Source organism: Phyllobates terribilis, unplaced genomic scaffold (assembly GCF_046119375.1).
Source record: "Phyllobates terribilis strain yellow unplaced genomic scaffold, ASM4611937v1 Scaffold_7__3_contigs__length_470593459, whole genome shotgun sequence".
Lineage (NCBI taxonomy): Eukaryota > Metazoa > Chordata > Amphibia > Anura > Dendrobatidae > Phyllobates > Phyllobates terribilis.
In genome coordinates, this window is record NW_027362767.1 from 160,565,416 (window position 1) to 160,587,461 (window position 22,046).

The 22,046-nt window shown below is 51.8% G+C and overlaps 1 protein-coding gene across 3 annotated transcripts in view; it reads right to left on the bottom strand.

The window, feature by feature from the left end:
- Positions 1–980: 980 nt before the first annotated feature.
- LOC141153006 (CD48 antigen-like) overlaps positions 981–22,046 on the bottom strand; it is a 71,592-nt gene continuing 50,526 nt past the window's right edge. For 2 of the 3 annotated variants that reach the window (XM_073637677.1, XM_073637679.1), the window contains 3 exons: positions 15,063–15,185; positions 1,999–2,063; positions 982–1,606 (listed from right to left, as the gene is read on the bottom strand). In XM_073637677.1, coding sequence (XP_073493778.1) covers positions 1,544–1,606; positions 1,999–2,063; positions 15,063–15,185 — 251 coding nt within the window. In that variant the 3' untranslated portion in view covers positions 982–1,543. Of the gene's footprint in view, positions 1,607–1,998; positions 2,064–15,062; positions 15,186–22,046 lie in introns of all 3 variants that reach the window. The other variant, XM_073637678.1, reaches the window with a different exon arrangement.

Consider the following 22,046-nt stretch of genomic DNA (forward strand, 5'->3'; position numbering starts at 1 on the left):
CATGGCGCTGTATAAGAGAGGGTCACATACAAAATACTAATATAAATTACAGTGAATAAACTAACAATAACAGACAGCTACAGAGGGGAGAGGGCCCTGCACTTGCAGGCTTACAGTCTACCGGATAATGGGAAAAGAGACGGTAGATTGGGGGGGGAGTTGCAGCAGCTCCGGTGGTGGTGAGTTGGAATTGGGGTTATCTCAGACTGTAGTGAGGTAGCCATACCTGAGATGATTACACCTCTACATTGGCTGGCCTTACCGAAAACCATGGACCATTTCTGAGATGTTGACCCTCCACACCTGGAACCGTGCCTGAGATGTTCACTCCACCACACCTGGGACCATGCCTGAGATGTTTACCCCTCTATAACAGGGACCGTGCCAGAGATGTTCACCCCTAAACACTAGGGAACATGACTGAGATTTTCACTCCTCCATACCATGCACCATGACTGAGATGTTCACCCATCAACATCATGGACCATGCATGAGATGTTCACCCATCCACACCAGGGAACACACCTGAGATGTTCACTCCTCCACAATCAAGACCAAGCTTGAGATGTTGACACCTTAAAACCAGGACCATGCCTGAGATGTTCACCACCCCTCCACACCGGTGACCACGTCTGAGATGTTAAACCCACCAGGAACCATATTTGATGCCACACATAGAGTGAGATCTGAGTTTCGATTGCTTGTAAGAGACGTGATTGGGGGCCATACCTTCTTTGGGTCAACAATCTAAGATCTGTTAAAGGACCCCAGGGCTGTCCAAACATATTCCCTGATGTTAGGGAAGACTTACCAATACAACAAATTCTAATGTACTGTGATATAAATAAATGCCATTACAATGTAGGTAAAATAATAAAGTCTAAAGTCCCCTTTGGGATAAAATCAAGGAAAAATGCAAAATAACCATTGTTTAAATGAAAAGTAACAAAAAATGCACCAATGCATTTTTTTGCAAAAGAATACTTTATTAAATATAAGTCCCAAGAATTATGCACTTTGTTTTGTCATGTCCGTAACAACTTGTCCAATAAAATGTTAAGGCGTGACATATAAATAATATGAAAAGCAAAATAAAATAGCACCTGAATAGCTTACTTTTCCTGCATTTTCTTCCAAAAAACACAAAAGTACAATAAATTAAACACTAATGTGCATGGCAGCCCAATAAAGCACAAAAAATAAAGCCTTATGCAATTATAGCTAATAAAATATATTAATATTATGGTTGTCGGAAAGAAAAAAGCAAGAAAATAAAAATAAATGTAATGGGAAATTAGCCTTTTTGGCGGGCTCCTTAAAACCAGGAGTCATGCTCCGCCCCCAGGACCTATACCAGACACGACACAACGTACTGTAGATTTCCTTACAGAATTTCGTTTTCAGGATGAGTACAGGCTGGAGCCTCTCCGGGTTTTACTGCACCCAATGGTAGAGGTGGGATTTTTATATAACCACCTACTACACAGATGGATTCAGTTCCTAGAGGACATAACATCTGTCTCATTCTATTCTTTCACATGGGTTAGCTGACAACTGCGCTATATACAGTTTCTTTGTTGTGTTCTTCATTTTTAGGTCCGGCTCTCTGATATAAGGAAAAACAAAAAGAATAATGTTTTTACAAAAATTATTACAGTTGCATACAACTACCACTAGAGGGAGCTTATGAGCTTACTGCATACAGTTACTGCTCAGAGTACAGAAAGCTCCCCCTAGTGGTGACTGCAGGCAGCCAGAATTTTATTATTTAACTATAAGTCATTGCTGGGAAAGTGTACTTGTAATTTACGTAAAACATTTTTGGAGATTTAAACATTTTTGATTTAGTTTAAGGATCTGATATCTGTCTGAAATAATCCCCCAAGATATTGGGGGCTGATCAGGTTTGTGATTTAGGGACATTCATTTGGGGATGTGACATGATCACGTGGCATGAAAAGTTTGGGCCGGACATGTTTTTTGGATGCATAGTCTTACCCGTTCACAGCTTTTGGTTTCCAGAGCAAGATCGGCGTAATGGATTTCTTGCATTTCTTTAGACTCTACAATAAAAAAATTGGTGTCAAAGTCAGAAAAAGCATAAAATATCCACCGTACATTTTCCCATATACTATGCCACCATTAAAAAAGTATTTCTAGAATGGGAGTCACCTGTGATTTAATATTACCCTATTGTGAAGTTGGAAGGAACAACGGTCGGAATTTTGATGATTTTATTTTACAAGGTTAAGTTGCGGTATTGACCTTGACCATGAAACACAAGACATAAAAAAAAAGATTTCCAAACACAAAAAATAATGATTTTTCAACAGGATATGATTTAAATATGTGATCAGTGGAGGTCTACTTCTCCTCCAGGAAACGAGGGACCGAGCACTCATGTCTGAACCCTAATCTATAAGGCGTTGGGAAAACTCCTCTAATGGGGTATTCTGAGTTCCATAAATTATCACTTGTCCTTTAGATAGGTGATCATTTTATGCAATAATCAGTAAGGAGTAATACATTCCACTATTGAATGATTTCTTCTAGGTTTATTCCCAAAAAACTAATTGTGTTCTATCCTTAGGATAGTGGATCATTTTCTCATCACTGAGGTCCGAATGTTGGAATCCCCAGTAATTCCGAAGATGTAACTCTAGAACTCAGAGAATGGACTTCAGAATCCTGATCAGAGATCCACATGCTCAACCTCTGCTCCACTCATTGCTCATGGGACTGTAGGAAATTGTGAATATCTGTACTCGGCTTTCTCCAGCAGACCCATAGACAAACAATGGAATGGAGTTTGAGCATGCACATCTTTAATCCATCGAAGATGGTGTTCTGCAGAGCCCTAGTCTCAGGGTTCCTTTTTGGGGATTAATGGAGGTTCCAACAGTCAGACTCCGGTGATCAGAAAGTTATCCCCTTATCCATGGGATGGGTCTTGTTTTTTTTGTTGGAGAGTAACTCTGTAATCTAAACTGTATGGGAAGTATGTATTAGTCAGACGAGAGTAGAATGAGATAGACTTCAACCCATCCAAATATTCCCATCAGTGGTGCATGGTGGAAGCAACTGAAAAAAATGGTGTCCAATCTGAATGTTTATGGGGGCTTCCCTGCTGAAGCGCGTGCCACATGGAAACATTGTTTTTGTAAGGTATAGGTATTAGCTTAACTGAGGCTCTCCTTTAGCTCTCTGCTCCCATATTCTCTCCAACTTCCAAGCATGGTGGCCTCTTTGGTGCTACCCCTAGCGCTTGTGTGCTGACTCTTGACTTCCTAAAGGGACAGCTAGCACCAATGCTCATTCTCCTCGGCCAGCAATCACACAAGGCTTCTATATAACCCTCCCCTATTGATCATGGACTCCAGACACGGAGATCAGAGGCAGAAACTCAGCACTGGACCCAGGGAGAGTGAGGAATATACTATTTTTTGACTTTAAAAACTGCTCTTGTAGAAAGGGGTTTTGTGAAAGTGGAAAATCTGTTTAAGTGGTTCCTTCCCTCCATTCGGAGATGGTTGCAGAGGGCATGTGGATTAGATAGGAGCTATTGTGCGCAACTTGTAAATGTGAAGATGTCACATATGAAGTGGTATGTTTCCTCAGGTTATGGGGGCTTATTGCCCCAGTCAGGGCCGGCTCCAGGTTTTTCTGGGCCCCGGGCGAAAGAGTCTCAGTGGGCCCTTTTAACACATACACGATTCATGATGCACAGATACGGCGGAGAAATATATATATATATATATATATATATATATATATTATATATATATTTATTTATTACACATGGCCCAGCCTGCCCCCTCATCCTTCACATACGCAGACATATGCGCGCGCACACACGGTACGCAGACATATGCGCGCGCACACACGGTACGCAGACATATGCGCGCGCACACACGGTACGCAGACATATGCGCGCGCACACACGGTACGCAGACATATGCGAGCGCACATACGGTACGCAGACATATGCGTGCGCACACACGGTACGCAGACATATGCGTGCGCACACACGGTACGCAGACATGCGTGAGCACACACGGTACGCAGACATATGCACGCACACACACGGTACGCAGACATATGCACGCACACACACGGTACGCAGACATATGCACGCACACACACGGTACGCAGACATATGCGCGCACACACACGGTACGCAGACATATGCGCGCGCACACACGGTACGCAGACATATGCGCGCGCACACACGGTACGCAGACATATGCGTGCGCACACACGGTACGCAGACATATGCGCGTGCACACACGGTACGCAGACATATGCGTGCGCACACACGGTACGCAGACATATGCGCGCGCACACACGGTACGCAGACATATGCGCGCGCACACACGGTACGCAGACATATGTACACATACAGACATACACATAGATAAAACAGACAAATATATATACACAGTCATATACACTGACATTCACATACATGCACTCACACAGACCCAATACTAATATTTTTAATATGGGGATTGGGGAAGCCTCACTCACCTGTCCCCGGTCCAGTGTCCTGTCCAGCAGCTCCTCAGGTATGGGGCAGTGCAGGGCCCCCGGCGTGTCACAGACTTCATGGCCCTGGAACATCAGAGGGGCCCACTTGCGGTCGGTTCCGAGCCCCTCCCGCCCATCTGTGCAGGACCTCCGCTCCGACGGTGTTTGATTGCCGGAACTCCCCCCAGACATGGCCTCGCACCTTGTGTGGCTGTGTCTGCTAGTAATGACGTGGCAGGAGCGACACACAAGCACAATTAAAGGTGCAGTGCCGTCGACCCTGCCGTGTCATTACTAGCAGACACAGCCGGACAGCGCGCGGCCATGTCTGGGGGAAGTGCCGGCAATCAAGCAGCGCCTGCGTCCCTGAACAGGTGCCGAGGAAGCGGCCATGGCCCCGACAGTGAGCGGGTGGGTGGGTGTGTGGGCCCGGCCCCGACAGTGAGTGGGCGGGCGGGTGTGTGAGCCGGGCCCCGACAGTGAGTGGGCGGGTGGGTGTGTGGGCCCGGCCCCGACAGTGAGTGGGCGGGTGGGTGTGTGGGCCCGGCCCCGACAGTGAGTGGGTGGGTGGGTGTGTGGGCCCGGCCCCGACAGTGAGTGGGCGGGTGGGTGTGTGGGCCCGGCCCCGACAGTGAGTGGGCGGGTGGGTGTGTGGGCCCGGGCCCCGACAGTGAGTGGGCGGCTGGGCCCCTCTGATTTTCCAGGGCCCCGGCACTTGCCCGGGTACGCCGGGTGCTGACGCCGGCCCTGGCCCCAGTGACTGTTCCGGATGTAGGAAGCCTTGGCTGTCCATAACAAGAGGAAGAAAAGATCACCAAAAGACTGAGGGTCTTGTTAAAGAGGTTGACACTAAAAGTAAAGCTGAATTGTTTACTCCAAGGGGAAGGAGAGCTGTGTGACATCACCAAGATGATGAAATACGACTGTGGCTGGGGAAAATATATATATATTTTTTTAACACTGGAAAATTCCTTTAACGTCTAAGATTGCTACCTCTAATAAGTGGGAGTAGAGACCCTGTTCTTTTCCTCTGTGAAGATCCCATTTGCATATGATACTGTATGAGGCTGTAAATTATGCACTATATGGTAGAGGTATTTGTACCCTGTATCACAGTGTACTATATGGGGGGCATTAGCAGATCATGCACCATTTATTGTAAGGCTAGCCTTATATTAGCCAAAAACACAAAGAAAGTTAGCTTCACTCACCGTGAGAAGTAAAAAAATGCAAGGATCCAGTAGTGCACTGACAAAAAGAGCAAAAGAGCAAAATTCCAGCATGATGAACTTCTAAAATTACATTTTAATGAAAATTCTTAAAAAAGGCTTATGTCCAGAGACAAGGTTGTGGTAACACAAAGAGTATACTTTAGAAACAGATGCGTTTCGGAAAACCTTCCTTAGTCATTGCCAGTGAGTGTCCCAAGGCCTCCGATATTTACATTAGATAGGAGCTATTGTGCGCAACTTGTAAATGTGAAGATGTCACATATGAAGTGGTATGTTTCCTCAGGTTATGGGGGCTTATTACCCCAGTCAGGGCCGGCTCCAGGAAAACCTTCCTTAGTCATTGCCAGTGAGTGTCCCAAGGCCTCCGATATTTACATTACATTACCCATATTATGATTTGTGAGTCCTCTTTCCTTAGTTGGAAGTGACTTCGTGCCTCCCCAGGATATGATGTAAATATCGGAGGGCTTGGGACACTCACTGGCAATGACTAAGGAAGGTTTTCCGAAACGCATCTGTTTCTAAAGTATACTCTTTGTGTTACCACAACCTTGTCTCTGGACATAAGTCTTTTTTAAGGATTTTCATTAAAATTCAATTTTAGAAGTTCATCACTCTGTATTTTTGCCCTTTTAGCCTTATATTAAGTCTCATACAAGTAAGGTCTGACCAGCAACACAAAGGGGCTAAAGATAGGGCCCCATGACTAGTAGGCATGCCCAGGCCGAGGGTGAGGGTCTATTTCATAAATGCCATTTTGTGGCATCAGGTTAAGGGCTGGGTTTATTGATAGGGCAAGAGGCAGATATGGAGAGTGGTATAAACATGGCCATATCTGATTGGTGGAGGGGACTGGGGCATATAGGGCTCCCAGGGCAATGTAGGGGTAGTCCATTGGAGAAGCAGCGTGCCGCCCTCCCTCCCTTCAATGTGAGTTTCTGCCATTGGTTTGTGGGTTTCGGCCTTGATGTCGGTGTAGTGTGGCTGCTCAGTGTTAGGCGATATGTCATGGCAGTGTGGCACCCTGCTGTTCACATGTACCACAGGACCCAAAAGGGAGCATGGATGGACTTCTCTACAAGAGGCCCTCGTTACAAACAAACACCTCCACCCTTCCACCTCAAACCACCAGAGGGAGCCCTGTTAGGGATGGAGGGTGGAGCCAGGCAGTTCAGTCAGAAGTTAGTCTGAGGAGAGCGTGCTGACGCTGAGAGCAGCGAAGACGCAGCACGTCTGCTGCTGTTTGAAGGGCCCCGAGTGTGGCCGAAGGAAAAGAGGAGAGAGGAGTTAAGGGGGCAGAGGAGCATGATAGGCTCACCCCGAGTATACAAACCGGACACCGGGTCCGCGCCTACAGGGTCCCTTTATACCCAGTAGGGATCACCGGCATACCAGGAGGACTACAAGTCCCTGGCCGACCTGAAGCTAAACTCATTACAGGACCAGGAACCATGAAGGCCCCGGCTCCCAGGGATAGTGGTTGCCAGCGGAAGGTCCTACTACCAAGTGACAGGTGAAGAGAGCAACACGACACAGAAGCTAGGCCCAGTTTCAGGCTGGCCAGGAGCTTAGAGAGAGGGAGACACGGACCAGGAGGCCTTATACCCGCTCTCTGGGGAGTATTCCTGAAGTGCACCCTTCCTACCGAGCACCCTGGACCATACTTGACATCCGCACCAGTAAAGGGTGTTGAAGCGAATCCCCTGTCTCTGTCAGTTACTCCTGCTGCGCCATCCCCACTGCACTACAAGCCCCAGCATCACCACCCACTATCAAACTCTACACTGCCCTGAGGAGAGCTGTTCCATCCTAGCTGCCTATTAACTGCCTCAGAGGTCTGCAGCAGCGCTGGTACAAATTACCAGAAATCACAGGTGGCGTCACGATCAAACTACAAATCCCATATAAACTATCCCCTTTTTGTTGATCGCCCTGGACCACGGACCGGGCCAGCCACTGTGACATATTCCCCCCAGCATCCATAGGCCCGAACACCGAGTACCCCACTGCCCTGGGGGGGCGTCATCTCTGGTGTCACAAACAGGACTTCGTGCCCGTTGCCACCGGGTACTGTGTGCCGTATTGAACTGTGCTTTAACTGTGGTGAACATCGCCGCCATTACCGCGTCGCCGCGCGGGAAGAAGAGGGGTGTAACCGCGGGAATTGGAGAGGCGTGACTGCTTGAAGCGCGCGAAGCTCAAGCCCCACCTCGCGCTCTGACGCAGCACCAGGAAGCATCAGGTCCTGGAAGGAGACCGTCGTCTGCGGAGCTGCGGCCTACCCGATCAAAAGAAAAGAAGGTAGGCTACGGTTTACTAGGGGGGCGCAACCATGGCCAACGACCAGCAAAACGCCAGAGCACCGGTTAATGCTCTCGATGCTCAACTTGCGCCCGGCGCTGCTCAGGCCGGAGAATCCGCCCCACCAGCAGGGGTCGTGACTCCGTTAATACCCATGGCCCTGCCGTATATCCCTGGAGCAAAATGGCTTCCCCAGTATGATGGCAAACCAGACACCCTGTCTGGATTCAAAAGGAAGATATACAGTGTACTGGATATGTACTCAATGACTGGTAAACAGAGAGCTGATGTTGTGCTGGGACAATCGACTGGTGCCGCCGAGCGGGAAATTGAAACCTGGCCAGCCGCAGACCAGGAATCATTATCATAATCATTATCATTATCATAATCATTATCCATTATCTTTTAGAGACTGCAAACTGTGTTTGAAAACCGCACTGAGACAGATCTCCGGAGGAGATTCTACCACTGTACCCAGAAACCTGAGGACAGTATCCGGGACTATGCCTGGCGCTTACAGGAAGCCCTGCGGGCCCTGAAACAGGTTAGTAAAGCCAGCATACATGGTGAGGACAAAATGCTGACAGAACAATTCATCCGGGGGTTGAGGTCCCAGGAGGAGAGCAGAACCGTATGGTGGTGGGCCTTAGATCATCCAAATGCCACCTTTGACACCCTGAAGGACATGGCTATTAAGGGCCTTCAGCCCCTGGAAACATCAGGGACTGCTATCCAGCGTTACCAGGGTGGGACCACCCCAGTGCCCGCAGCACCCACTGCTCCTTCATTAACGGCTGAAACAAAGATGCAAACAGTGCCCCCTAGTGAGCTAGACAGCCTGCGCTCTGAAGTGTGTCAGCTAAGTAAAACCCTGGCCACTGTCCTGAGCACCCTGCAGCTACAGACGGAGCCTGAGCCGGAAGGAAGGATCCTACTCGCCGACAGTCCTGAGGATGTCCCTTGGATGAGGAGAAGAAGGAGGACAACGCCACCCCATAGGAGGACAACGCCACCCCGTGGGAGGACCAACGGCCAACATCGCCCTCCAGGAGACTTCATCTGCTACCGTTGCCACAAGGCAGGCCACACCGCGCGGGACTGTCCTTTAAAAGGGCAAACCCTGGGGCCGAGGGCCGACACCCAGGAGTAACTCAACCAGGCCAATCAAGCTCATACAACCAGTTCGTAGGAGGAAGGCGTTTCCTGTCCATCGTGCTGGACAGCATAGCAACACCTGCGTTACTGGACACCGGTAACCATCATACCTGATGTCCTCTACAAAAGGTACTGGTCCATAGATGAACTCCGCCCGCCAGCCCCGAACCTCTCTGTGTATGCCTCTAACGGCCTTCCTCTTACCTTAGTAGGAGTTAAGGACGTGACAGTGAAGGTGGGGAGAGTGGAACTAAACGACCAAGGACTAATTGTTATAGAATCTAACCCTAGTGATACCAATCCGTATATGATACTTTGTACAAATATTGTTGGTAACTGCTTGGGAGAAGTGTTGTTTTTACTCCAACAGATTGCTGACACTGCCAAACCAGGGCAGAGGAAGGTGCCCCAGAGAGAGATTCGAGCCCTCCTGTACCAGCAACAGATAAAGCTAACAGGTGGTGAGATTGGTAATGTACGGGTGACAGACCCGATACCCATTGTGATTCCCCCAATGAGTGAGATGCTGATTTGGTGTAGGGCAGCAATAGGTCACAAGGGAAAGAACTACCAGGCGGTAGTGGAGCCCATCAGTTCAGAACACAGACCTACACTCCTAACTGCTAGAGGGGTAGTTGATGTACGCAATGGGAGGGTACCCGTACGTCTCCTAAATTGTGGGGAGGAGGAAGTTAAATTGCCACGATACGCCACTGTTGCCAGACTGTATACTGTGAATAATGATGCCATAACCACAGTGGAATCCTTGACCCCACCAGATACAGTGGAGGACAATGACTCCGAAGCTCAGCTGGAGGATTGGTGTCAACAGCTCCATGTTGGAACTGACGCCACTCCTGTCCATCAAAAACACGGTGTCTACAGAGTGGTTCAGGAATATGAACAAGTGTTTAGTAAACACCCACTTGATTTTGGAAGAGTTAAAGGGGTACTACACCACATACCCACGGGAACCATCCACCCATTAAGGAGCGTTACAGTCCCGTACCACCAGCACATTACCAAAAAGCCAAGGAAATGTTGCATGATATGAAAAAAGCAGGGGTCGTAAGGGATAGCTGTAGCCCCTGGGCAGCTCCCCTGGTCCTGGTCAGGAAAAAGGACGGTAGCATGAGAATGTGTGTAGATTATAGACAAGTTAATTGAATAACACATAAAGTTGCATACCCTTTGCCCCGTATAGAGGAATCCCTGGGTGCACTAAAATCTGCCAATTACTTCTCTACATTGGATCTCACTAGCAGGTACTGGCAAGTCTCTGTTGCTGAGGAAGACCGGGAGAAGACAGCCTTCACCACCCTGATGGGACTGTGCGAATTCAACAGTATTGCTGTTTGGACTCTGCAATGCACCCGGAACGTTCCAGAGGCTGATGGAGTGTTGCTTAGGACACCAGAACTTTGAGACAGTGCTGCTGTACCTGGATGATGTTATCGTGTACTCAAGGACGTATGAAGACCATCTGAAGCACCTGGCGGAGGTATTTGAAGCATTGTCCCGGTATGGGATGAAAGTAAAACCTTCCAAGTACCACCTGCTCAAACAGAAGGTTCAGTACCTGGGACACGTAGTGAGCTCAGAGGGAGTAGCACCAGACCCGGAGAAGGTCACTGCCATCCAGAAGTGGCCTGAACCGAGAAACATCAAAGAAGTACGGCAATTCCTGGGACTGGTCAGGTACTACAGGAGGTTCATAAAGGACTATACCAAAAAGGTAACACCTCTACAAGATCTCCTGGTAGGACAGTCCAAAAGAGGAAAAAGTCCCCCATTCCAGTGGGGCAAAGAGCAGACTGAGTCCTTTGCATCAATGAAGGAAGTCCTAACTGGTGAAAAAATCCTGGCTTACCCTGACTTCAGCCAGCCTTTTGTGCTGTACACCGACGCCAGCAACGAGGGACTGGGAGCTGTGTTGTCCCAGAAGCAATATGGCAGAGAAAAGGTAATTGCGTATGCCAGTAGAAAGCTTCGCCCTATTGAGAGGAACCCGGAGAATTACAGTTCCTTCAAGCTGGAGTTCCTGGCCTTGGTCTGGGCTATCACTGAAAGGTTCAAGCATTACCTAGCCTCAACAAAATTCACAGCCTTTACTGACAATAATCCCTTGACACACCTGGAGACAGCCAGGTTGGGAGCCATGGAACAGTGTTGGGTGGCCAGACTGTCGAATTATCAGTTCACCATCAAGTATCGGGCAGGTCACAAGAACACAAATGCTGATGCCCTGTCAAGGATGCCTCACCAGTCAGACACCGAGGATGAAGTGGATGATTTAGAGGAAGTTGAATTACCTGCTTTCCACCAAAGCAGAGTGGTCCACAAGCAACACGTCACCAGAAGACATCAGGGAAGGACGCTGAATCCTCTACCCCACCACAGTTGGAAGGAGACCCAGGACAGTGACCCGGTTGTCAGCCTCATCAAAAGACTGATAACCCAAGAAGGTTATCACCTGGAGAAGGATGCTCCCCCACAAGCTAAACACCTGTGGAATGAGAGAAGTCGGCTGTTCATCTACAGAGAGAAGCTGTGCAGAAAATATTTCAACCCCAAGACCCATGAAATGGTGTGGCAGATTGTTGTACCCAGGATGGATATCCAGATGGTGTTAGAGACCTACCACGATCAAGCAGGTCACTTTGGCTGGAAGAAGCTGGAAACCCTGCTGAAGGACCGGTTCTACTGGGTTGGAATGTGGAGTTCCATAGAGAGGTGGTGCCGGAATTGTGGGCTCTGTAGCCTCAGAAGAAAAGACTACGGCACCCAGAAAGCACCCTTGCAGTCCATCAAAACAACCCGGCCCCTGGAGATTGTCGCTCTCGATCACGTCAAGCTGTCACCCAGCAGGTCAGGCTATTCCTATGCACTGACCATGGTGGATCATTATTCCCGGTTCCTGGTGGTAGCCCCTGTCAAGGATCTGACAGCAGAAACTGCAGCAAGAACGTTCCAAGCATACTTCTGCAGGCCCCATGGATACCCAGACAAAGTGCTGACGGATCAAGGCCCTGCCTTTAAAGCCGAGCTGTTTAAAGAATTCTGTCATCTGTATGGGTGCAAGAAGATCCGGACTACGCCGTATCACCCTCAGACCAATGGTTTGTGTGAGAAAATGAACAACATCATCATAGACCTGCTGAAAACCTTACCCTTGGAAGAAAGGAACTAGTGGCCAGACAAACTTCCTGACCTGGTAGATCTGTACAGTCACATACCTGTGAGTTCTACTAATTGTACCCCAGCGTACCTCATGAGAGCAAGACCCGGGAAGTTGCCAATGGACCTGGAACTCGGAGTGGTAAAACCTGAAGCAGATATGTCCACTGAAGACTGGGATACAAATCGGCAAGAGCAGTACAGGAGAGTACAGGCCTGTGTCAAAGACAGTCTAAACAGAGTAAGAGAAAAACAAGAAGAACAGTACAATAAACATGCACCAGCAGAACCCTTGGCACCTGGAGAGATAGTGCTAAAACGGAAGAGGAGAGGTCACAAACTTGATGACCAGTGGGAAAGAGAGGCCTACACAGTGCTGAACTCCAGATTTGACAACAGTAAAACCTGCCTGATTAGTAAAGATGGAGGTAAGACAACCGCAACAGTCTCAAGAGACCACTTGAAAGTGTGCCCAGGTCTACTGAAGACAACGGAGGAAGAAGTACCTCTTATAGCACCGGAAGAACCCAAGGAAGATGTGCTTCACACAGTTCTAGGAGATTTCCCTGCGAACTGGCCTCACCTTGATGGAGCAGTTATTATACCAGTAATACACTTCTATCAGCCACAAGAAGAACCTGTGAGCGCCCTGGAAGAGCCTACTCAGGAACAGGGAGAGTCCCCAGTAAGAGGAGGATCACCTGTTGAAGCAGAGCCTGAAGGCCCAGTAATCAGTGCACTTGCCAGTCCCATAGAGAGATTAAGGCAGTTTTATAATCTACCAGCATGTACACCTGCTAGATTAACAGAGAGTGCATGCACAGATACCAGTATCATCCCAGTGCTACGAAGGTCCACACGCAGCACACAAGGACAAATCCCTGCCAGGTTTAGGGAATAAGCACAAATTGCCTACAATATAAATAGTTACCCAGTTGGGTATTTCCTACTATTGTTTATTGTATGAATTGAAATAATATGTGCATTTAGTTACCCGTAAGGGTATAAAGACTTGTAGGCTGAGGATTGTGAGCAGCCAAAAACTGTTCTTGTAAATAGTTGCACTCATCAAAAGTACCCCTTATTTGACCACTGAACAAAAACCAGTTTGGCGTGGCCGAAGACATGGTCCAGCACCTGGATCACTTATGCCCTGTAGCCACGCCCAGGGCCTACGTTGAGAGTTTTCAGGCGGGTCCCTCATGTTACTCATTTTTGCACTTTCATAGGTGAAATGGACACCTGGTTACAGGACATACTGTAACTCTATTGTTGTTATTGTTGTAACTTGTACAAAATGCTTCAGTCCAAGAGTGCTGAATTGTACTAAGGGGGAATGTGGCACCCTGCAGTTCACAGGTACCACAGGACCCAAAAGGGTGCATGGATGGACTTCGCAACAAGAGGCCCTCGTTACAAACAAACACCTCCACTCTTCCACCTCAAACCACCAGAGGGAGCCCTGTTAGGGATATATATATAGAGGGTGGAGCCAGGCAGTTCAGTCAGAAGTTAGTTTGAGGAGAGCATTCTGACATTGAGAGCAGCGAAGACACAGCATGTCTGCTACTGTATTGAGGGCCCCGAGTGTGGCTGAAGGAAAAGAGGAGAGAGGAGTTGAGGGGGCAGAATAACATGATAGGCTCACCCCGAATATACAAACCGGACACCGGGTCCGCGCCTACAGGGTCCATTTATACCCAGTAGGGATCACCGGCAAACAAGGAGGACTACAAGTCCCTGGCCGACCTGAAGCTAAACACATTACAGGACCAGGAACCTCGAAGGCCCCGGCTCCCAGGGATAGTGGTTGCCAGCGGAAGGTCCTACTACCAAGCGACAGGTGAAGAGAGCAACATGACACAGAAGCTAGGCCCAGTTTCAGGCTGGCCAGGAGCTTAGAGAGAGGGAGACACGGACCAGGAGGCCTTATACCCGCTCACTGAGGACAATTCCTGAAGTCCACCCTTCCTACCGAGTACCCTGGACCGTACCTGACATCCGAACCAGTAAAGGTATTGAAGCGAATCCCCTGTCTCTGTCAGTTACTCCTGCTGCGCCATCCCGACTGCACTACAAGCCCCAGCATCACCACCCACCATCAAGCTCTACACTGCCCTGAGGCCCGCTCCACCTGTGGAGAGCTGTTCCATCCTAGCTGCCTATTAACTGCCTCAGAGGTCTGCAGCAGCGCTGGTACAAATTACCAGAAACCACAGGTGGCGTCACGATCAAACTACAAATCCCATATAAACTATCCCCTTTTTGTTGACCGCCCTGGGCCACGGACCGGGCCAGCCACTGTGACATATTCCCCCCAGCATCCATAGGCCCAGACACCGAGTACCCCACTGCCCTAGGGGCGCGTCATCTCCTGGCGGGATTGGCTCTTTGGAAAGCCAAGGGCTGGTATGGTGAAGAGGGGCAGTCAACCACTATTGATCTGTATGTGACCATTGAGGCATTAGGGTAGGTCCTGGGGACAAACTGTCCCACATAACCTCAAACACATCCGACTATTCCAAATAAAGTATGTCATGTCCATATTGGACAATAAGGGACCCCTGGTGGGTACAAATGCTTTCAAATGCAAGCCATGAGGTATTGAAATAAATAGATCAGACCCAACTATATTGATCGGCATCATTGTTCTACTTCAGATAAAATTACCTCTCCTCCTTTGATTTGCTGCCTTTTCCTTTTTTTTATAGAGCTTTAAAAGAAACAATCCAGAAATCACCACCAAGGCCGCCAAGGGAATTAACAGCAACATGTAATAGTGACGTCCGTCACCTGTAAAGAGTAAGAAAAGGTATGTACTATCTATGTATTATAATTCTCTGTATACCCTGATGGTTCTATCTAGGCTTGCACAAGGTCGAGCTTCCTACAGAGAATTCATCCATCAAGTCGCCATTGCTCTGGACTGAGCTAAAGACCACTAATAATAATAATAATAACACTGTATAAATGATAATAGTACATGTACATCTAGTAATAGCAGCAATGGGGGCACCAGTTAGTCCATGGCTACCATAGTAAAGTATGCACACCCCTCAATCAGGCTGTATAGATGACAAGGAAAATACTGTTCTTTGTGTAACCACTTAGATGCTATTGTCAATAACAACCATACCACCTAAGGGGTTTAACAGCAACACAAATGCTTGAAAGGTTTTAAAGCCTTGAGAATCTTTAATATTTCTGCTTAACTTTGTCCTAAAACGAAATCAGATGTTTCTATAGGATTAAGGTCAGGACTGTAACTTGGCCACTCCAGAACTTTAGCTTTATTCTTCTACTAGATGGTGGCCCGATTCTAACGCATCGGGTATTCTAGAATATGTATGCGGCCGACCGGGCGCGACTAATCAGCGAAGCAGTATTTAAATGGGTTGAGCACTACTTTAAATTAACCCCCCAATGTATCCCCCCGGGGCCCCTAATGAATTTTGGAGGACCGGGGAGCGAAGACGCCGGTCGGGGTACTTCTGCTGCGAGCAACCGGGAGATGACCGGCTAGCACAGGGTGAGCGTGAGGGAGATGACCGGCTAGCACAGGGTGAACGGGTGAGCGTGTGAGGGTGAGCGTGTGAGGGTGAGTGTGTGAGGGTGAGCGTGTGCGTGTGGAGGTGTGCGTGTGAGGTTGAGCGTGTGCATATGGAGGTGTGCGTGTGAGCATGTGAGGGTGATCATGTGAGGGTGAGCGTGTGCGGGTGTGAGGGTGAGCATGTGAGGGTGAGACTGAGCGTGTGAGGGTGTGCTTGTGAGTGTGAGCATGTGAGGGTGAGCGTGTGAGGGTGTGCAGGTGAGCATGTGAGGGTGTGAGGGTGAGGGTGGGAGCATGTGAGGGTGAGCGTGGGAGCGTGTGAGGGTGAGAGTGTGAGGGTGAGCGGGTGAGGGTGAGCGTGTGAAGGTGAGCGTGTGAAGGTGGGTGTGTGAAGGTGAGCATGTGAGGGTGAGCGTGTGAGGGTGAGCGTGTGCGTGTGTGCGTGTGAGGGTGTGCGTGTGAGGGTGTGCGTGTGAGGGTATGCGTGTGAGGGTGAGCATGTGAGGGTGAGCGTGTGAGGGTGAGCGTGTGAGGGTGAGCGTGTGAGGGTGAGCGTGTGAGGGTGTGCGTGTGAGGATGAGCGTGTGAGGGTGAGTGTGTGAGAGTGAGCATCTGAGGGTGAGCGTCTGAGGGTGAACGTCTGAGCGTGAGCGTCTGAGGGCGTGAGGGTGAGCGTCTGAGGGTGTGAGGGTGAGCGTGTGAGGATGTGAGCGTGTGAGGGTGTGCATGTGAGGGTGTGCGTGTGAGGGTGTGCGTGTGAGGATGTGAAGGTGTGCTTGTGAGTATGTGAATGTGAGGGTGTACGTGTGAGGGTGTGCGTGAGGGTGAGCGTGTGAGGATGAGCGTGTGAGAGTGAGCGTAGGAGCGTGTGAGGGTGAGGGTGTAAGGGTGGGAGCATGTGAGGGTGAGCGTCTGAGGGTGAGCGTCTTAGGGTGTGAGGGTGAGCGTGTGAGCATCTTAGGGTGAGCGACTGAGGGTGAGCGTCTGAGGGTGAGCATCTGAGGGTTAGCGTCTGAGGGTGAGGGTGTGCGGTTGAGGGTGTGCGTGTGAGGGTGAGCGTGTGAGGGTGAGTGTGTAAGGGTGAACCTGTGAGGGTGTGAGCGTGTGCGGGTGTGAGCGTGTAAAGGTCAGCATGTGAGGGTGAGAGCGTGTGAGGGTGAGAGCTTGTGAGGGTGAGAGCGTGTGAGGGTGAGCTTGTGAGGGTGAGCGGGTGAGGGTGAATGTGTGAGGGTGAGCATGTGAGAGTGAGCGCGTGAGGGTGAGCGTGTGAGGGTGAGCGTGTGAGGGTGTGAGGGTGAGCGTGTGAGCATCTGAGGGTGAGCGTCTGAGGGTGAGCATCTGAGGGTTAGCATCTGAGGGTGAGGGTGTGCGGTTGAGGGTGTGCATGTGAGGGTGTGCGTGTGAGGGTGAGCGTGTGAAGGTGAGCGTGTGAGGGTGAACGTGTGACGGTGTGAGCGTGTGCGGGTGTGAGCGTGTGAGGGTCAGCATGTGAGGGTGAGAGCGTGTGGGGGTGAGAGCTTGTGAGGGTGAGAGCGTGTGAGGGTGTGATTGTGAGCGTGTGAGGGTGAGCGTGTGAGGGTGAGCATGTGAGGGTGAGCGTGTGAGGGTGAGCGTGTGAGTGTGAGAATGAGAGTGAGTGTGTGAGGGTGTAAGGGTGAGCGTGTGAGGGTGAGCGTTTGAGGGTGAGAGGGTGAGCGGGTGAGGGTGTGAGGGTGAGCTTGTGCGTGTGGAGGTGTGCGTGTGAGGGTGAGTGTGTGAGCATGTGAGGGTGACCGTGTGTGGGTGTGAGGATGAGCGTGTGAGGGTGAGCGTGTGATGGTGTGCAGGTGAGGGTGTGCGGGTGAGGGTGTGCGTGTGAGCGGGTGAGGGTGTGCGTGTGAGGGTGAGCGGGTGAGGGTGAGCGGGTGAAGGTGAGCGTGTGAGGGTGAGCATGTGAGGGTGAGCGTGTGCGTGTGAGGGTGAGCGTGGGAGCGTGTGAGGGTGAGCATGGGAGCGTGAGCATGTGAGCGTGTGCGTGTGAGGGTGAGCATGTGAGGGTGAGCGTCTGAGGGTGAGCGTCTGAGGGTGAATGTCTGAGAGTGAGGGGGTGAGGGTGTGCGTGTGAGGATGAGTGTGTGAGGGTGAGAGTAGGAGTGTGTGAGGGTGAGAATGGGAGCGTGTGAGGGTGGGAGCATCTGAGGGCGAGCATGTGAGGGTGATCGTCTGAGGGTGAGCTTCTGAGGGTGAGCGTGTGAGGGTGAGCGTGTGAGCGTCTGAGGGTGAGCGTCTGAGAGTTTGAGGGTAAGTGTCTGAGAGTGAGGGTGTGCGTGTGAGGGTGAGCGTGTGAGGGTGAGCGTGTGAAGGTGAGTGTGTGAGGGTGTGAGCGTGTGAGGGTGTGAATATGTGAGGGTGAGCGTGTGAGAATGAGCGTGTGAGGGTGAGCGTGTGAGCGTGTGAGGGTGAGCGTGTGAGGGTGAGCGTGTGAGGATGAGCGTGTGAGCGGTTTAGGGTAAGCGATTGAGGGTGAGCGTGTGAGGGTGAGTGTGTGAGAGTCTGAGGATGAGCATCTGAGAGTGAGGGTGTGCGGTTGAGGGTGTGCGTGTGAGGGTGAGCGTGTGAGGGTGAGTGTGTGAGGGTGAGCATGTGAGGGTGTGAGGGTGAGTGTGTGAGAATGAGCATGTGAGGGTGAGAGCGTGTGAGGGTGAGCGTGTGAGGGTGAGCGTGTGAGAGTGAGCATCTGAGGGTGAGCGTCTGAGGGTGAGCGTGTGAGGGTGAGCATCTGAGGGTGTGAGGGTGAGCGTCTGAGGGTGTGAGGGTGAGCGTGTGAGGATGTGAGCGTGTGAGGGTGTGCATGTGAGGGTGTGCGTGTGAGGGTGTGCGTGTGAGGGTGTGAGGGTGAGCGTGTGAGCATCTGAGGGTGAGCGTCTGAGGGTGAGCATCTGAGGGTGAGCATCTGAGGGTTAGCATCTGAGGGTGAGGGTGTGCGGTTGAGGGTGTGCGTGTGAGGGTGTGCGTGTGAGGGTGAGCGTGTGAGGGTGAGCGTGTGAGGGTGAGCGTGTGAGGGTGAACGTGTGAGGGTGTGAGCGTGTGCGGGTGTGAGGGTCAGCATGTGAGGGTGAGAGCATGTGAGGGTGAGAGCTTGTGAGGGTGAGAGCGTGTAAGGGTGAGCTTGTGAGGGTGAGCGTGTGAGGGTGAGCGTGTGAGGGTGAGCATGTGAGGGTGAGCGTGTGAGGGTGAGCGTGTGAGGGTGTGAGGGTGAGCGTGTGAGCATCTGAGGGTGAGCGTCTGAGGGTGAGGGTGTGCGGTTGAGGGTGTGCATGTGAGGGTGTGCGTGTGAGGGTGAGCGTGTGAGGGTGAGCTTGTGAGGGTGAACGTGTGAGGGTGTGAGCGTGTGCGGGTGTGAGCGTGTGAGGGTCAGCATGTGAGGGTGAGAGCGTGTGAGGGTGAGAGCTTGTGAGGGTGAGAGCGTGTGAGGGTGTGCGGGTGAGCATGTGAGGGTGAGCGTGTGAGGGTGAGCGTGAGAGTGAACGTGTGAGGGTGTAAGGGTGAGCGTGTGAGGGTGAGCGTTTGAGGGTGAGAGGGTGAGCGGGTGAGGGTGTAAGGGTGAGCGTGTGGAGGTGTGCGTGTGAGGGTGAGTGTGTGAGCGTGTGAGCATGTGAGGGTGACCGTGTGTGGGTGTGAGGGTGAGCGTGTGAGGGTGAGCGTGTGATGGTGTGCATGTGAGGGTGAGGGTGTGCGTGTGAGGGTGAGCGTGTGAGCGTCTGAGGGTGAGCGTCTGAGGGTGAGCATCTGAGGGTTAGCGTCTGAGGGTGAGGGTGTGCTGTTGAGGGTGTGCGTGTGAGGGTGTGCGTGTGAGGGTGAGCGTGTGAAGGTGAGCGTGTGAGGGTGAACGTGTGAGGGTGTGAGCGTGTGCGGGTGTGAGCGTGTGAGGGTCAGCATGTGAGGGTGAGAGCGTGTGAGGTTGAGAGCTTGAGAGGGTGAGAGCGTGTGAGGGTGAGCTTGTGAGGGTGAGCGTGTGAGGGTGAGTGTGTGAGGGTGAGCATGTGAGAGTGAGCGTGTGAGGGTGAGCGTGTGAGGGTGTGAGGGTGAGCGTGTGAGCATCTGAGGGTGAGCGTCTGAGGGTGAGCGTCTGAGGGTTAGCATCTGAGGGTGAGGGTGTGCGGTTGAGGGTGTGCATGTGAGGGTGTGCGTGTGAGGGTGAGCGTGTGAGGGTGAGCGTGTGAGGGTGACCGTGTGTGGGTGTGAGGGTGAGCGTGTGAGGGTGAGCGTGTGATGGTGTGCAGGTGAGGGTGTGCGGGTGAGGGTGTGCGTGTGAGGGTGAGCGGGTGAGATTGAGCATGTGAGAGTGAGGGTGTGCGTGTGAGGGTGTGAGGGTGAGCGTGTGAGCGTCTGAGGGTGAGCGTCTGAGGGTGAGCATCTGAGGGTTAGCGTCTGAGGGTGAGGGTGTGCTGTTGAGGGTGTGCGTGTGAGGGTGTGCGTGTGAGGGTGAGCGTGTGAGGGTGAGCGTGTGAGGGTGAACGTGTGAGGGTGTGAGCGTGTGCGGGTGTGAGCGTGTGAGGGTCAGCATGTGAGGGTGAGAGCGTGTGAGGTTGAGAGCTTGAGAGGGTGAGAGCGTGTGAGGGTGAGCTTGTGAGGGTGAGTGTGTGAGGGTGAGCATGTGAGAGTGAGCGTGTGAGGGTGAGCGTGTGAGGGTGTGAGGGTGAGCGTGTGAGCATCTGAGGGTGAGCGTCTGAGGGTGAGCGTCTGAGGGTTAGCATCTGAGGGTGAGGGTGTGCGGTTGAGGGTGTGCATGTGAGGGTGTGCGTGTGAGGGTGAGCGTGTGAGGGTGAGCGTGTGAGGGTGAACGTGTGAGGGTGTGAGCGTGTGCGGGTGTGAGCGTGTGAGGGTCAGCATGTGACGGTGAGAGCGTGTGAGGGTGAGAGCTTGTGAGGGTGAGAGCGTGTGAGGGTGTGAGGGTGAGGGTGTGAGGGTGAGCGTGTGAGGGTGAGCGTGTGAGCGTGAGAGTGAGCGTGTGAGGGTGTAAGGGTGAGCGTGTGAGGGTGAGCGTTTGAGGGTGAGCGGGTGAGGGTGTGAGGGTGAGCATGTGCGTGTGAGGGTGAGTGTGTGAGCGTGTGAGCATGTGAGGGTGACAGTGTGTGGGTGTGAGGGTGAGCGTGTGAGGGTGAGCGTGTGATGGTGTGCAGGTGAGGGTGTGCGGGTGAGGGTGTGCGTGTGAGGGTGAGGGTGAGCATGTGAGGGTGAGCGTGTGTGTGTGAGGGTGAGTGTGTGAGGGTGAGCATGGGAGCGTGAGCGTGTGCGTGTGAGGGTGAGCATGTGAGGGTGAGCGTCTGAGGGTGAGCGTCTGAGGGTGAGTGTCTGAGAGTGAGGGGGTGAGGGTGTGCATGTGAGGATGAGTGTGTGAGGGTGAGAGTAGGAGTGTGTGAGGGTGAGCGTGGGAGCGTGTGAGGGTGAGCGTGTGAGGGTGAGCGTGTGAGGGTGAACGTGTGAGGGTGTGAGCCTGTGCGGGTGTGAGCGTGTGAGGGTCAGCATGTGACGGTGAGAGCGTGTGAGGGTGAGAGCTTGTGAGGGTGAGAGCGTGTGAGGGTGTGAGGGTGAGGGTGTGAGGGTGAGCGTGTGAGGGTGAGCATGTGAGGGTGAGCGTGTGAGTGAGCGTGTGAGGGTGTAAGGGTGAGCGTTTGAGGGTGAGCGGGTGAGGGTGTGAGGGTGAGCGTGTGCGTGTGGAGGTGTGCTTGTGAGGGTGAGTGTGTGAGCGTGTGAGCATGTGAGGGTGACCGTGTGTGGGTGTGAGGGTGAGCGTGTGAGGGTGAGCGTGTGATGGTGTGCAGGTGAGGGTGTGCGGGTGAGGGTGTGCGTGTGAGGGTGAGCGGGTGAGGGTGAGCATGTGAGGGTGAGCGTGTGTGTGTGAGGGTGAGTGTGTGAGGGTGAGTGTGTGAGGGTGAGCATGGGAGAGTGAGCGTGTGCGTGTGAAGGTGAGCATGTGAGGGTGAGCGTCTGAGGGTGAGCGTCTGAGGGTGAGTGTCTGAGAGTGAGGGGGTGAGGGTGTGCATATGAGGATGAGTGTGTGAGGGTGAGAGTAGGAGTGTGTGAGGGTGAGCGTGGGAGCGTGGGAGGGTGAGCGTGTGAGG